The sequence below is a fragment of the Melopsittacus undulatus genome, chromosome Z, assembly GCF_012275295.1.
Source record: "Melopsittacus undulatus isolate bMelUnd1 chromosome Z, bMelUnd1.mat.Z, whole genome shotgun sequence".
Classification (NCBI taxonomy): Eukaryota; Metazoa; Chordata; class Aves; order Psittaciformes; family Psittaculidae; genus Melopsittacus; species Melopsittacus undulatus.
Window position 1 is genome coordinate 34,161,662 of NC_047557.1, and position 17,803 is coordinate 34,179,464.

Genomic DNA, 17,803 nt, shown 5'->3' on the forward strand with positions numbered 1-17,803 from the left:
TAAATTGATTCTACTTCTGTGTATTGTATCAGTTGAATATTGACAAAGAAAAATCCCATACCATTTATTGTTCTACCAGCTTTTCATAGCACATGTCTTTTTTAACCCTTTAGAACATAGGAGGAGGTGAAGGAGGCTTCACTTTTGTTCAGAAAATCTTACTTTAATACCTCTTCCATAAACTGGGTGATTGTGAGAAATGCCTGGGTGGCTTTCAGGTTCATTCCTAATCTTTTGTGCAGCTTTAAAGGATATCAGATGGCTGGCTCATTCTGAGAATGGCTATCTTGATTGTCTTGCAGTGGTGGCCCGCAGTTCTATTCCTTTTTCCTCCAGAGCAGCAGGCAGTTTTAATAAAAATATCTATTAACATGGGTCCAAATTTCCATCTGAAAATAATTTCCTTTTATGATGAACACCTGAGAATATGCAAAGAAAAGACTGACTTCTATGTCAGTAACTAACTTAAAAATTAATGATGTTGAACTGGCTCTCTAGAACTGACTTCACCCAGACAACTGGCAGTCACTACGTAAATGAAGCCAGCACAGAAGTGTGTCCTTGTCAGTCTAGTCCAGATAAAGGCAGGATCTTGCAAAGAAGAATATCTATGTTAACAGCTTTATCAGGAGTGTAAAAGCCATTCCTACTTTTCTGGCCACCATCATGTATTTGCTGCTGGGGTAGTATAGATCAACAAATGAGGAAGCAATAGGCATTCCAGGCAGAACAACACCATGTTTTTGACTGGAGAAAAGGAGGCGCAAAGGAGATCTTGTCCATCTGTACAGCTAGCTGAAAGGAAGTTGTAGTGAGGTGGGTGTTAGTCTCTTTTCCCCAGTAGCAAGTGATAGAACAAGAGGGAATGGCCTCCAGTTGTACCAGTGGAGATTGAGATTTGATATTAGGAAAAAATTCTTCATCAAGACATTTGTCAAGCATTTGAAAAGGTGGTCCAGGGAAGTGGTTGAGTCACCATCCCTGGCAATATTTGAAAGACATGTAGATGTGGTGCTTAGGGACATGGATTTAAAAGACTTGTAGATGTTGTATTAGGGTTTAGTGGTGGACTTGGCAGTTGGATTTGACCTTAAAGGTCTTTTTCTTTTCCACACAAATACAGAATTCTGTGACTTCTGTTTTCGGAACTGCGAGAGCTCAAACAAAACACATAGCTAGCAAGGTAAAAGACAGTTCTGGAATATTAAGGTGTATCAGCTTTTCTGGCATAGATTCCATTTGATTTTCTCTGTTGTTTTGTTGGTTATGCTGTTCTGTTCTCCTTAGTCTAATGGTATGGCACAACTTTAATTCTATTTCGAAAATTCATCAGATGAGAACAAGGGTTTTTATGGGAGCATAACTGATAAAAGCTGTCTTTCTTACTGAAGCCCTAATCTACTGAAAGGTGTGAAAGTAGAATTGCATTGGCCAAACTTCTGTTTCATAAGGATAGGTTCCTTGACTGGACTTCTTTTGGAAAAGGACAAGTGGAATGTTCAGGTTTACAGAAGAGAGGAAGACATTCATATAAGTACATAGTTGTTAGGCCCGTAAAACTGGTGAAAACTACACAATTAGTGTTTTCCAGTACGAATATGTAGTATGCTCCTGCTAGAGCCTGGACTCCAGTCAACATGTCATTTTTATTCAAGACTGCAGCTTCCTTCTCCAAGAACATGATAGTTGTTTATCCACAACAGAATCATCTTTCATGCAGAACTGTGCTGTGTAGTAGTCCATGGAACATTTTTTAGGGTTTACATTGGAGATATAAAAACAAAAGATACAAACATAGCAGTTTGAGTCATAAACCATTATTTTTAAAGAGGTGATGGTTATAAAAGTAGCAGAAAATTAATTTCTACATCAGTAGAGTTTCAGTTCAGTTAACTGTGTTTTTTTTTGTTGTTTTCTCTCTTGTAATAGAGACAAAGAATTGATAATTAGTCACATGAAATCTGTGGAAGCCACTCTTCATAAGGTAAGAATTTGAAGTGTTCGCTCTGCACTTGTATTTCCAGCACATTGAGGTTTTAGAACTGCTTATATTCAGGGAAGTAGGGGCGTAGATATTGTCAAAAAGCAACTTTCTTTCCTTAGAGTTGAAGTTTCCACCTTCAATTTCTTTCAAGTTAAAAAAATATTCATACTTGGTGAAATAAAATACAATTTTATAACACTCTGACATTTTACTCTTAATATAAAGTTTATTACAAAACTCACCTTCCTTACCTCAGCTGAACACTGTTTCTGATTACTAAATGAAGACTACTGATCATCCAGACATTTGGTAATTGCTGGTAACTCTCTCTACTGAGTAAGGTGAAGGTCATCTGGTGAGGTCATGTATGTGGTGGCCATAAGACATTTGGCTTTACCCATGCTACTTTAATCTTTGATACATGATAAATAAAATATGGAAAATACAGTAAATAATGAGCTGTAATCAAAAACTTTCATGATACATTTTTAAAAACCTTTTTTAAATTGAGTAATGATCTTAAGTTCTCTTTGACTTGTCCTGTTTTGCCCTGGCACAGTATTATTTGAAGGCTTAACAAAGCTGTATATATTAATTACAGGTGTTGTTTTTAACTGTAGCTCTGATTGTTTTGTAAGTGTTCTTAGTCCAGTGCAACATAGAATGAAAGTGGGTTTATTACCTTGAAGTGTTAATTTCCCTTATAAACATCTTGAATTCCCAGCAACATGGGAATCTACTTCTTATCTTAGTTTCTGTGTCCACCCAAACTACTGTCAAATGAATTTTCAGATACCTTCTTCAAATTCCTCTTTTCTTTAATGTTCACAAAAAGTGACAATACCTAAACTCTGTGCTTTAGGTGTTGCAATCTGTGCTATCAAGTAATGTCTTTGTTTCTGTACCCATCTTTACACTCGCTTCATTTAAGCATTGAAAATGTATGTAATGCAGAAAGTGCTCTTCTGTTACAGTAACATGTGCATGTAACATCCTTGGCTTTGAGAATTTCTTGCAGGTTTACTTTTTGATTTAGAAAGCTGTGCCGTTCAATGCACAAGGATTGAAATATTTGGAGAAAGGTCAAGGGAAGTTCACGTGCTTAGCACTGATTTTTCTGATGCAGGGGATGGATCTAGGAACTGCCATCTTTCTTTGAGAATGTTAGTTACCACACCTGCTTCTTAGTTCTTGATATACATAATTGTTAGGCCTAAATCACTTATTATTGAATAGTAATTTATCCTTTCTGGTTTGTCAACCTAAAGAATGAAGAAAACGTAAGAGTTAGAAATGTCAGGATGCTTCTTTCAGCAGGAACTGAGAAGAATTGATTGTAAATCATTCATAATTTGACATGCCACCTCTCCTGGAAAAATAAAGGGGAATTATTGATCTTTGTTTTGGAACTATCTGAAATGTAAACCCTACATCATAATGGTACCTAATTATCTAACAATGAATTTGGCTTATGTGTAAACTATCAAGTTTACACTGTTGTTCTTAAAGATTTTCTTACACAGTGAAACATCAAAACATGATGAAGTAGATTAAGTACTATTAAAGGAACCTCAAGCCTGTCTTTTCCACCGTAGAAATTCTGGGAACTGCTTTTCTTTACAAAAGAGAAATCAAAAGAAAATGGATAAAGTTCAGAATCATCTGGAATTGAATGAATACTACTATTAGCTGCAGGTACCTTTCATAGCATCATAGAATCATAGAATAGGTAGGGTTGGAAAGGACCTTAAGATCATCTAGTTCCAACCCCCCTGCCATCGGCAGGGAAACCTCACACTAAACCATGCCACCCAAGGCTTCATCCAACCTGGCCTTGAACACTGCTAGGGATGGAGCATTCACAACCTCCCTGAACAACCCATTCGAGTACCTCACCACCCTTACAGTAAAGAATTTCTTCCTTATATCCAATCTAAACTTCCCCTGTTTAAGTTTGAACCCATTACCCCTTGTCCTGTCACAACAGTCCCTAATGAAGAGTTCCTCCCCAGCATCCCTGTAGGCCCCCTTCAGATACTGGAAGGCTGCTAAGAGGTCTCCACGCAGCCTTCTCTTCTCCAGGCTGAACAGCCCCAACTTTCTCAGCCTATCTTCATAAATTGAACGTTGTGGTATTTCTGCATTGATGTATTCATGACCAAATATCCACAAAATTCCACTTCATCACTTGCAGGATCTGTGTTATCAATGCATAATGCTAAATTTTTGCTTATATCGCTCAGAGGGGTTTTACAGGCATCCTTCATAGTCTTAGAATAAGACAGTGTATACTGATATCCATTAAAGCGACTCTGTTCGTTTATGTACATTCTCACTGCAAGAATTCCGGAAGGTAGCAGTCTGCCTTTGGGTGTGCTTGAGTGTAACATTCAGCAAACAAAGCAAGAACAAGTGCAGCTGAGGGAGACAATCTCTCTGCATACTTCCAGTACAGCTCCTAGACAAGGGATCATTTACAGCACTTCTTGCCCCCTGTGACTGGATGGAAAATCTAGTATCATATATTTGGCTTTGTCAACAAGTGCTTGGGCATGCTTGTGCCCAGAATTATTCTTTTAAGACCATTTCAGGGCCATCTTTTAAAAATTATAATGAATATTTGTGAAGCATAAATGGTGAGGAACTTTATTATGTGCTATTCTAAGAGAGAAACTGTTCTTAGCAGCTAGTTCCATATCCTTCGTAACCTGCAAGATATTCTTTAGAAGGTTATTTTTTGTCTTATACTGGATCTTGTCATGTTAGCTATCTTCATCTAACTCCTGGAACTGGATTATTTGTACAAGAGTTTCTGATACTATTAAAATAATAGCTCTTTCTTGGTTTTATACCATCTAAATATTGAGGACAAATATCAAAGTGCAAAATGAATATTTTACCTGATAATAATAGTAACAACCACCAAAACAACGTTACCAAGGGCAACAAAGGACCACAAGAATTTTGGTGGTGGTGATTTTTTGTTTGTTTTTTTTTTTTTTGTGTTTCATTTGTTTGTTTTCTTTGTTTTTCATTTGCATTCAGAAAACAGGTGCTTCTTTTTTTCTCCTTTCCTCTGTATTTAGAGGATTTGTATCTGTGAGTTGACCAATTCCTTTAAAAAAAGAAAAAAACTGAATGCAAGACGCAAAATGGTAACAAATAAATAAATCTTTATTGGAAGTCTTACTGGAAGAAAATCCATCTGTTTAAAGTGTAAATGTAGAGTTTCCTGAAAAGTCTTCTCATCAAGAAAAAACGTATTTAAGTATCTTATTTAAAGAGCCATCTGCAGTCCTTTTTTTGTGCATGAAGAATAAATAATTTTTTAAAATTTTACTTTCAAAAAATATTTTTGTTATAAATATATCCATGTTGTAGTTGTTGGCAAACTTTATTTCATTATTAATTTCTCTATTTTTTAATACTGTTCGCATAAACAGAGTAAAAGACATTAAATCTGTTCACTCTGTACAACTGTATTCCTTCACATGTGTAGATAAAGATTTACAAGTTATAGTAAACCCACTAGTAGAAGAAATAATTTTACTCTACCTTTGCTAAAATCTTCTGTCTTCCCCTTGTATTGCTTCTCAGTTGGAGTGTTTGTAGTGGCTTAGCCTTGGCCAGCAGCCAGATGCCCACCCAGCCGCTCTCTCACTCCTCCTCAATAGGGAAGGGGTACAAAATAGAATCAGAAAAGCTTAGGGATTGAGATAATAGCTGGGGAGACTGTATACCAGTTCCTGTCACAGGTAAATAAACCAGAGCTGACTTGGGGAAAATTATTTTATATATTAAAATAGATATGGATAGTGAGAAATGAAGACAAAAAAATGGTGTCCATCTACTTTTTAGGCTCAGCTTCACTCCTGACTCTTGTGTCCATGCTCTGAGGTGTAATGTGGAGAGATGTGGGGCAGGGAATTGGACTTAGTCTGTAACAGCTCTTCTGTGCTGCTCCTTCCTCCTCATGTTGTTTCTGTGCTCCAGTGTGGGCTCTCCATGGACTTCAGTTCTTCCAGGAACTATCCACCTGCTCCAGCATGGGGTCTTCCACTGTCGACATTGTGGATGTGTGCTTCTGTACAGCCTTCTCTGTGGGTTGCAGGGAAATAATGTTCTATCCACTAATCCAGTGACTCAAGCACTTCCCCCACCACTTCTCTGCCTTGGGTGTTCGCAGGGCTATTCCTCTCTTTTTTTCCTCCTCCTCCTCTGCCTGTTTGGTAGGTTTTGCCCTTTTGTAAGTACATTTTCATAGAGGGGCCGCCATCATGGCTGAGGGGCTCAGCAGTGCCCTGCAGTGGGTCTGTTGAAGATGGCTGGAAACAGTTGTGTCCAGCACAGAGCAGCCCCTGGGCAAGTGCCTGGGCACCTATACCTGATACAATGCTGTAACTGCTTCTTCTTCAGCCTCCCTAAATCCCTGTTCTCTAAACTCTGCCTGTGCAAAACACTACCATGGGAAGTTATCCAGTGAGTCAGCCTGCACAGAGACAGAAAATTGTTTCTGTTTCCCACTGCACTCTTCACTAGTAACATCTTGACAAACTTTATGGCCTGGCAGAGTTTTCAGCTTGTCCCAGGTCTGACTGCTTAGGATTTGGCTATTTTAACAGGTTAATAAAATACCTTATCTTCACAAGCTTAGACTGTTAGCCACTAGCCTGTGAGGCTGATGTGCTGTGATAATAAGTCCATAAAAAGCACAAAAAATTTCCCCCAGAATCTTTTTCCCAGTACTGGTTAGCAACCCATTCTGATGTTTTGGGACAGTTCAGGGATCAAAGCACCTATCCACTGTTCTCTTTTCTGTTTGGCACCTCGTCAAAAATATTATTCTTCATACACTTCTGTAATGCACTTCATTTCTGCTGATTGAAAGGTTCATACGCCAGCTGGCAGAACAGCTTCCACACAGACCCATCAGCAGTCGCCTTGAAATCCTTCCACTATTGTGTTTTATTGCCTTGCTGCTGCTCCCTTTCCACCCCTCTTGTCTTCTCCGAAATGTCCCTAAACTGGCTATGCTTGCGGCCCACAGTTCTATCAGTTGAAAAAAAATCTGAACACTGTATGATCCCTACTGTTATATACTTGTACAATACAAAGAAAAGCGTATCTTTCTCTATGTAATTTAATTATGTGTTTAAAACAAAGAGACAGTTGGGGATGGGATGAGACCATTGAAGACTTGACAATTAGTAATGAGGTAGCATTAGATTGCTATTTCTCACGTGGTCTGTAGCAAGAAAATGCATTTCTTTATGCTGGTGGTTTTATGGCCTGTGAGAAATTAATTTACAATAGGTATAAATCCATATACAAGTGACTACATCAGTAAAAACACTCAGTGTATGTGTCATTAGTTTGAGCAAGAAGACCACAAACTGATCAGGACTTGAGAAAACAGAACATTTACAAGGCTTAAGTTAGCTGTCACAATCAGACTTCAATAAGTGTGACCTAATACTTGTAGAGGTACTGATAATCCACAAATGGGGATCTGTAGTCCATCATACTACTTAGTTAATAATGATTTAAAAGCTTTCGTTTTAGAGAGCTCAACTTGCAAATTTTTCCCGAGCCTAATGTCACTCCCCAGGCTGGTTCTTCTGTATGTTCAGACACATTAACAGAGCGAAGCCTGCTTGGGTGTGTGCTCAGGGTCTGCTCATCACTGTGGTCCTTGGTTGTTTTAAACTGTCGCTATTGCAAGTCTGTGATACAGTGGGTATGTGCACATGCAATAAAATCACAAAGAAAACCCAGTTAGAATATTAAAATTCTAAATGACTGCTGTAAGAAGTTTGTAGTAGGAAACAAGCTGTTATTTCTCTGTGCTAAGAAAAAACTGCAGTAACAAGATTACTTTTTCTCTTTTTCCATCTCAAATTAGCACATCCTCATTTAAATGTTTATGAATGACTTTTGTTTCCCCCCCCTAGTAATCTGACTTTCTTGATCCTTGTTCCTAAAGATCAGTTGTGCAGGACATACAGGTGTTAGCACAGCTGGCTTGCTGATGACAACTCTGTCCATATAGCTGTCTAGTGTGTCATCACTCATATTGTTCAGTGTCATTCTGACCTAGCCAAGCTAAAAATGGTACTCCAGCTCAAGAGGGATTTAGAAACCTTGAAAAACTAAAGATAAGTCATTGCCGAATGTCATATCCATGTGCTTTAACTGTTTTTAGTTTATATATATCTAAATAACTAATCTGATGGTCAGGTTGCATTTGTCTTCTTCATATATATATATATTTTTAAAAGCCTGAATACTCTGTGTAGCTTGCCTTCAGTAAGGAAAAATCCTTGTTTGGAACTGAACTGTGGAATTACTGAGTATATTAACTGTTATTTTTTCCAGATATAGGTTCATATTCAGCCCAAGGTCACTGAAATCCATTTGTAGGGGATGTATTGCAGTGCATATCCTGCAACTATAATGAAGCTTAGGTGCAGTGGTCAGTGTCTGCAAAAAAACAACTCTGGATCAAATTAACATGTTATTCAGCAGAGTATGTAGTGTGCATATGTAGTAATATGAGAAATCTTGAATTAATCAGAAAGGATAGTCACAAAATATGTATGTTAATACAGATATTTTTAGTAGATTTTTAATTAAGTGAAACATTTGGTATACCTAATTACATTCACATATGGCTACCTACAGCAGGGTATGTGCAAATGTGATTTAGAAATTCCACTCAGAATTCAGACCCTTGGGTTTGGAGATGTATTCCTTGTTATGATGAAACAGTATGAAACAATCTGCCTGCCTTTAATGGGCACTCAAACAGAACTGTGATGGCCATTTAACGACTACCCATTCACCTGTACCATGTACCTCTTTTTCCCTTTCCCTTCTGTGAAGCACTGTTTTGTCTAAGTAAGATACATTGTGATTTGGTGTAGTTTGGTTTGGCCTTCTTGGGGATGGGAGGAGAAAGAAAAAAGAGTTTGAGAGTTTTTTTTTTTTTTTTTTGCATTTCAATTGACTAGTTTGGTTCCCAGCGTGATTCCTCGCCTGTTTCACTTTCTAATTATGGCTATAGTTTTCCATTTTTCGTATGTTTGATTTAAAGTGCCTTCAGCTTAAGCAATGTAATCTTGTCACAGGCAGTTTCTCTGCTTCTGGAGTGGTCCTTGATTGCTGAAACATCCTAATGGAAAATACGTGTGTGATTATATAGGCCCACATTCAGTAAGATGAGTATATATTTTTTTGAGTGATTTCCTTATTTTCAGAACAGACTCAGACTCTAGTGTTTATGAGCAAATGATACTAACAGATTGTCTCTTGGATCCATCATGGTGCATTTAGTCTATACTTTTTCAGATGTTGCATGTGCCAGGTCCTTCAGCCAATCTGTTGGGGTCTGTATTCCCTTAAAGGGCTAACACTTCAGGTATGATCACTGTTTTCTAGAGAGCCCAGACTCAGGAATGACAGTAGGAAGGTCATCTGCGTTGGCAACTTACCTGAAGCACTACTGTTACCAGCACTATTCAGTACTATTGATGCAATTTCATTAATGTATATTTATTTGTATTTTTTCGTATAGAGTAAGAGAACATCAACAAGCCATAACTAAACATTAAAAAATTAGGAAGTGTTCATGAAGAATTTAATTGTTATCCAGTGTACATACTTCTTTATTATTCTCCTTAGTTCCATGATCGCTTGTGCCACTGTAACAAAAACTTGCCCCTTCAAATAAGTTACTATATAACTTACTTCTATTGAAGTGCTTCTCATTGAAGCAGGTGAAGGACTACTGTTCAGTAGATGTGCATGTCGTTAGTTTGAGTGATATGACCTCCCTTGTACATACTGCCCTGGATGTACGAACATTCTGCAGCTAATCAGCCACATATCTACATGACTGTTGTCAAGACTAAGATGTGACTTGCATTCAGACTGCCTCCTTCCCTTTTAAAAAGTTCTAAAAACATTTTCTTTATTATATGTCACATGCAGAGCACATAAGTGTGGTAGAAACCGTTTTGCTTGGACTCTTTTAGAATGATCTGCATAACATATTTGTAGCTTCTGTTGTCTCAGCAATATGGTCATCTCAAAGTCAAGCAAAGTCACTGTTTGCCATTCATGTATCACCAAATCATTGTACCGTGGTTTCTATTTCAGTGTTTCAATTGACTATGATATGCTATGAAAAATAGTGGTAGGACTAATCTTGCTTTCTTTTCACTATAAGGAAGTATTGAATTAGGCCCAAATAAGGAACTAAAATTTCATGTGTGTACTGTTCAGACAGTAATCAGGCAAAGATGTTAAGGAGGACTAAGCACTTCTTAATACCATTTATAACTTGCTGTTGGAATAACTGGACATAGCAGCTGAAACTATGCAGAGGAAAAACAAAGGAGTGAGCAAAGAAGTGGACTGTAGGCAAAATTATTGTTATCTCCTGTCAGTGAATTTTTAAGATAATTTTTGGACATGTAGAATTAGACCATCAAATTCTATGTCTTGGTTCAGTCAATAATGTAACTTCAGTTTATTACTCAGTTTCAGCTTTGATCTGAGTTAATCAGTACTTTATTGATTTTCAATTGAGTGGCTATAGTGTTGTCTTCTATGTTGCTCTCTTAATTAATTAAAAAGTTAAACACTGTCATAAGTCACTATGCTCCTTTGATTTAAAATGTTGCGAGTCTTGTACTAGAGTTGTGTGGATCTGTTTGTGCTTTTGCCTGTTTTCAAACAGTATTTATGTAAGGCTAAACTGAAAAATCTAATGATACTTAGCAGCCTGCTGTCACAGTACTTTATTATGCTCCATACAGAATCACTTCTGAAACTTTTCACAGTCTCAGTCAAAATTATGTTTACTAAAATCAGAAATAGTCAAAATCTTGACTAACTTTGGATATAGATTCATTTATGTATTTTTTTCTTGCTATTAATTTTTGACTGTAGGCAGGTGAAACTGGTTTTAGGTGTTTTTAATCATTGCAGTAAGCCTGATTGGCTGATCGGAGTTTTTAGATGATAGCATTAGGTCTTTAGCCTAAGGAGATGTCTCAAATAAAATAATCTTGCTTTAGATTTCATGTGGAGGAAAAAAAAAATGTCATTGAAGATGAAAAAGCTGTGAAATGTGCATCATAAAGCTTAACTACACTGAATGTTTTTTCTTCCTCTCAAGCAGCCAAAAAAAAGCCTTTTTTAAAGAAAAAAAAACCCACCCAACCAAACAACGAAAAACCCCACCAGTTTTACTTTTGCCTGACAGTTCCATAATTTGTGTGTATGAGTACTGTGCTTACTTCCTTGGAAAATAAGGAAATAATCAGTCTACCAACTCCTGCCATTGTGTTTCTGCAGCTCAAAAAGCATACAGCCAGGAAGTGATGAAATTAGTTAACTAGGTTTTCATATAGGTATGGCCTATCCAGCATGGTTCTGCACAAGCATGGCTGTTGTAGCTTTCCATTCCTCCAATAGGTAGTCAACTTGAAGACTGTTTTCCCTGTTAGTGAAGCAATGTGATGGTATTTGTACACCATCTGCCCAGTCTTTTTGTTCTTGCACTTTTTCCTGAACCCTAGTGATGGTTTTCAAAAGAAAGCTCTAGCTTCAGTTTCTCAGTATGCATGCTGATAATGGGATTAACTTTTTATGATCTAAGAGTTTATGAACACAGAAAGTTTTGGGATAGTTTTTTTTAGTTGTGAATTTTCGTATCAAAAATCATTCTCTTTAAGGAGCTAGTATGTGCTTTTCTGGTGCAGTGGTATTAATGATGTCACATGTTTAACACAATTCAGCCAAACAAAAAAATGCTTTTGTATTTCATTTTTTAGTGAGTATCAGGCTCCAGTACTGAAATGGAGGGTTTGAAATTAATAGGGTTAAAAGGACTTCCACTGTGTGTATTGTGTGTGTATTATACCTACATTGCTTATACACTGTTTTTTTCCCTCTAGTATTAGCAATCTGCTTTTGTGCTTTGACATAGGGATTTCCCTTGTGAATTTTGTCACAGAAAAAAGAGAATCATCAATATCGCAGTTAAACTTGACTTTCAAAGCTAATAGTATCTCATTTGGGGGCTGAAATTTAATAAATTTTCTTTGATTCTGTGTGAGTTTTTAAACATCAAACAATGAATTGGCCAGGGTGCAGTAAAATATTTAGATCTATTGACTATGGTTCAGAAGGGTAGAAGGCAAAACACTGGTGGTTTGATGTTGATAAATTCTTAGTACCTTAATCCACATTAATGTTTTCTTTTATCTGTGTGCATACTGGCAGCAACGACACTGAAAAGTTGGGATACATAACCTGTAAAAATGTAAATCAAGTGTATGTATGTGTGTGTATATATATGTGTATTTAAAGTTATGCATTTTGTTATATTCAGCAAGGTTAACATCTGACCAGAATTACACATGCTGACAGAACACTCTAGAGACAGTATTTGTTCCACAGGACTGTATATCCTGAACCTAGTGCACTGTGAGTGCAAAAACGTGTAGAAGACCTTTCCTGTTATAAAAATTGCATCATAGTGCATATGTTTGGCAGCCACAGGTATTGACAGGAATTCTTTAGGTCAACCTGGGAAATGTAGGGCTCCCTATTCCCACAGAACAGAGCAACAAATAAAATAAAATCTTTTCTTCTTTGTATCAGTAGATTTACACATGCATGCCTCTTTCAATCAGAGCAGATTTCAAAGGCTGCACTGTTATTTGAAGCATGTTCACTCATAATCAACATTTTACAAAAATAATTTTGTAAGTGGTTACAGAAAAGTAGTCTGGGATTTAAAATGAATGGCCATATCTTTGAATTCATGTTTGGTGAGCTCTTTTGGGCAACGGAGGCTCAAAGAAGAGCTGATATTTATTTTACATAGTATTTAGTAAATGTACCTATTGATTGATATGTATTTAGTATACATTCAGTATATGATTTAGCATCAGACTGTATTTTGTTGTTAAAGACAGTAAATTATTTTTGCACTATTGGCTACTGCTACTCAACAGATATGGTCCCTGCCAAGTGAATAGATTTCATCCATTCATTTGTACAAATACTATTTGTACGGATTTGTGTCTATCCATGTGTATTAGAATCTAATCTGACTGCTGGGATCTCCTGGAGGTGAATATGATAATTTTTGTGTTAAGTAGAATGAAAAATGGGTGTGTGGCAGCATATGGTATATGAATGTAAGTTATGTGTCCCTGAAAGTTATGTGCTAAGTATCTATAATTCCACGTGCCTGCCGATAGACTAAACACGTGTTGTTATATGTGGAAGAACGTTGGGTTTTAAATACCGACAGGGATATTCGTCTCGTGTGCAACACCGGGAAGCGTGCCTGTGTTTAGAGACAACAGCGTTAATCCCTTCCCGTTGCCAAGCTTCACCTCGGTGCCGCTGCCACTCTGCAGGCGAGCGCGGGTCCCCGTTACCTGCGGTGCCGCTTGTGGCCGGTAGGTGGCACTGTGACACCAACGGGCTTAGCTGGGTCTGTGCGGGGGGGTCGTTCCACCCTTCCCTTCCTCCAGGCTGCCCGCAGAACTAGCGGAGTACCAGAGTGGCCGGGTTCTGTGCCCGTTCTGAGCGGGCATGGGTAGAAACTGTGTAAAAGTCCATTAGTAACAACTAGTGCATTATTTCTCACGGTGAATCCACGATAAGAAATGGAGTAGCAGGTTGGGGTTTTATGTTGTTTTTTCTTTTCTTGTTTAGTTTTGTTGTTTGGGGTTTTGTTTGTTTTTTTTTTTAATTTTGCTTTTTTTTTTTGCCTTCCCTTAATTGCAGAGATACAGGTCGGTTTATTTTGCTTTGTTTGAGGATTATTCATTTTAATCTGGGGTTTAGCTGAATTGATAATTAAATGAACCTTATTGTAGAGGGCTGATATGATCTCCCTACAGTAGACAGAACTCACATGCCCACTTTGTGTGATCATATGAACTTTTAAATTTCTTAGCTGATGTTTGCTTGTGTCGGTAGTACAAATACTATTTCTTTTTTTACAAGTTTTTTACAGGGGTCAGATCTGTGAAATGTATGTACCAGGTGTGCTTGTGAGCCCTTAGTGTCTCTTCTTTCCTTCTCCTTTTAGACCAGGGAAGATGCTTTTTCTTTTTAACATTCTCTCCCAGCACTCTGAATTAGAGATTTATTTGCAACGAAAAATCAATTAGTCCTAAATTTATTCATGGATTTCAGGTCCAGCGATCAATGCAAGTCCACTCAGTGGGCTCAAGGGGACCCAGTTCATCCCAGTTAATGTGTCTGAAGGGGAATTACCATTGATGCTGTTTTTTTCCCTTCAGGTCAGAGATCAGACCTTGCTGTCACGGACTGCGGCAACCAGGAATGACTTCACCCTGCAGCTACCCAAACTGCACCTAGAGACCTTTGCAGTGGAAGGGCTGAAGGGCAGGCCAGAGGTTGTGGCATTTCAGGTTAGAGTCTAAAATAATCCTGTTTCTTTTCTTCCTTTTTTGTATCTGAGGTAGAACAAGAAGCTGGGTTTCTCTGAATGTGCGGAGAACAAAAAGCTTCAAAACTATTGCAGTCAACAGTTGAAAGGGAAATAATTTCTATATATGTTCTTGAATACGGTATTTCAGAGGTGATGCAAACTTTTAATTTTGCACATGTAATGTTAAATAACTGATGGGAATAGGACCATGGAAAAATATGGATGTTATATTTGAAAATTAATATCACTGTATCCCAACTCCCCCTTCCCCCCCACAAATTTAAACAGACAAATAAAAGGGGGGGGGGGGGGAGGAGGGAAAGAAAAAAAGGATTTTAGTGCAGCTTTTTGGTTAGTATCAGATTTTTTCCATTTTCTGTTTTAGCAGTAATAGTGATTTTTGAGCATTCCTGATTTAAAATAAATTCCTATTTGGAATACTTAAATATGGAAGCTCTTTATTTTGTTCATGTAGGTTTAAAGACTTGTCTGTTTGAAAATACCAATTTGCTTAGGAGGAAACAATGAGTAATGAAAAAAAAAGATAAACGAACTGAAAATGTACATATTTTCAGCTCTGAAAATGGATTCTGTACAATGTCCCCTTATTGCATTTAAAGCCTGCCATGCCTTCTTACACACAAACTATCCCTTAGTCTTTATAGCTGTGCAGAATTACTTCATTCTTGTGACACATTATTGCTAAAGCCAGAACATTTTGTTTTCTCAATGAGAGAATGAAAGGCAGAGTGACTACATACTTCTTTCATTGTGCTCTTCTGTGCAAATCAGAGAGGAAAGCTAGTAATGTAAAAGGCAAAGAAGTCAGACAATGCAAGTGTTGCATAGTGTGTGTATATTGCTATATATCCTTTTTAATTTATTGTAAATTGTCTATTCTAGATACACTATATAATTGCATGAACAGGGTCACAAAATCAAATGTTCAAGAAAAGCAGATTCTAAACTGGACATTTCTCACTGAACCTTAGTTAACCCAGCTATATGTCTCTAGCAGAGGGTAGAGTTGCAAATGCTTACCTAGTACAGTACAGTGATGATCGGTTTTAAGGCTGTGCAAACGGTTCCACAGGTGGCACCTTTTCAAAGAAGCTGTCCTGGAAATCACAGGCTTTTAAATGCTTTTCTAATTTGGTGGCCTATTCAGTGGTAGCTGCCTTTTTTCTTTTTTTGTCCCGATCCAACTCCCATTCTTTTTTGACCTCAAAATGATTGTAGAAGCATTTGGAAGACAGCCTATTCTTTCTTTCTAAGGAGATGAAGAGAAACAGAAGTATAAAAACTTGTATTTCACATCTGTACAAAGTGCGTCTGGTATAACTAACACACAGTAATATATGCCCTGGGTAGGTTACTGGCGGTGCAGTGTTGTAAACACACTTTTTGTTCACCTGACAGCTCCTATTACACATGGTTACTCTATACATACATAAATAACATCAGTGGTTCACAGTCTGTCTCACTGTGCAGTTCCTTTTCTTTTCCCTCCCCTCTCCTCTTTTTGTCTCTAGTTACATAGTGCCTGTTTGATAACTTTTACTACATTATAGAAATTATATTATAAAATTTCCTTTTTTATATCTGGGAGTCAGCTAAATGATTTTAATTTCACTGTATGTAAAACTGTATTAAGGGCAATTCTGCAATCCTGAATGTGGTAAGCATATAGCAATCACTTTATGGACACCTCTTATTAAAACCGGTGGAATTGTTTGCATGCACGGTCTCTGTAACCACTACTACTACATATATTTTATAGTCTGTGACAAGTGCATTTCAATTAAAGGCCTTATTAACTGCAAGTGTTAGACATAAGGAGTTTTTTTCCAAGTCTAGATCTGTTGATGTTTTGTGGTTTCTTTAAAAAAAAAAAAGTAAAAATTAAGATCCTACTTTAAACAGTATGATAGGGATGAAGCACTGGGTATCAGAACTGTTGAGTACTGAAGAGATTGCATTGTTTTGTTTTTATTATGCATGCATCCAGTTCACAGTAGGTGGCTGGAATCAGTAATTAATAATAACTTGATAACTGTTGATTCAGTGTGTATCACTTCATCATCATATGAAGGGAATAAAAAAAAAGCTAGTATATTCTTATGTGCATACACATTTTTTTTCCAAATTTTTCAGAAAGCAAGTGGCTGTTGACAGCCTTTTGAATGGGATTTACTTGATGGGCTCAGCAACTTTATGGAGCTATATTCCTTGTCACTGGGAAAACAGGAAGTCTCAGAATTTTTAGATTGCTGTTACTTCTATATGAAAGTTTCCTGGGAGAAATATGCTTGCTTTAGGGGAGACAAGCACAAGGAAGTTTGGCATGATGAACCTAGGGTGCTTGACTGTGAACTCAGTGAGAACATGATTTAGAGTGTGCTGCTATGACCATGCCTGAATGTTCCCACTGAAGACAGAAAGTGGAACTGTACATAAAGCCTCCAATAACTACAGGATATAGGGTGAAAAAGAGCAACTAAAATAATACGAGATTCCTAATACTAGTAGTCTTGCTTGGCAGAGCAGTATTTAAATTAGCCAGTAAAGGTTATAAACACTTTACAAAATACAAAATCAAACTATGCTACGCTTTTAGGAAGAGGATAATGTGCTCTTAACTGTCTCTTCTGAAACAATGTTATTGGCTCACAGAAAAAGTGGTTATTCAGAAGATTCAGTCTGAATTGTCTGAAGTACTTTCACATCAAATATGTATTTAATACTTATTGCAAGCAATTTGATATAAAAACAATACATAAAGTCCGTAAATAAAGATAGTTTTAAACCATGTATAAATAATTAAACATTGGTATTCTCTCATGATAATTTCTTTTATTTGGAGTTCTAGATGCAGAAGGGTAAGAACTTTTATGGAAGAAACTTCTAGTGTGATACCTAAAATTGCTTCAAGTTTTGCAATAGCAGTAGGATGTATAATGTATACTTGATGTGTAAATGCTTGATTTCCAAACAGGGAGAGGCTAACAACATGCAAATCAGTGTAAGATTACGCTCTACATCTACTGTTACAGGGTGGTTTTACAGGAGGTACCAGAGATGTACTTTAAACCAAGTACGGTTGCCTTAAAGTGTCTTTATGAAGCATGTCCCAACTGTTCTAATACACAGAAGTAACAGATCAATTCAGTCATTGTTGGTGAAAACCAGTGGCAACAAGAAACTAGCCATACTTGACAGAATCATATTTGCTGCATGTGTGAAAGACAGGCATATGACTGTGTGATCAGCCAGCGACTGGTGTTCACAAGTGGTAGCTGCTTACAGATATGCATTTGGGGAAAAAAAAATCATTT

At 37.2% G+C, this 17,803-nt stretch overlaps 1 protein-coding gene across 8 annotated transcripts in view; it reads left to right on the plus strand.

Annotated features, from left to right (window-relative positions):
* Positions 1-17,803, plus strand: part of CCDC171 (coiled-coil domain containing 171) — a 152,025-nt gene that overhangs the window by 88,610 nt on the left and 45,612 nt on the right. For all 8 annotated transcript variants that reach the window (XM_031054283.2, XM_031054282.2, XM_031054288.2 and 5 more), the window contains 2 exons: positions 1,930-1,984; positions 14,317-14,448. In XM_031054283.2, the coding sequence (XP_030910143.1) occupies positions 1,930-1,984; positions 14,317-14,448 (187 nt within the window). The remainder of the gene's footprint in view (positions 1-1,929; positions 1,985-14,316; positions 14,449-17,803) is intronic.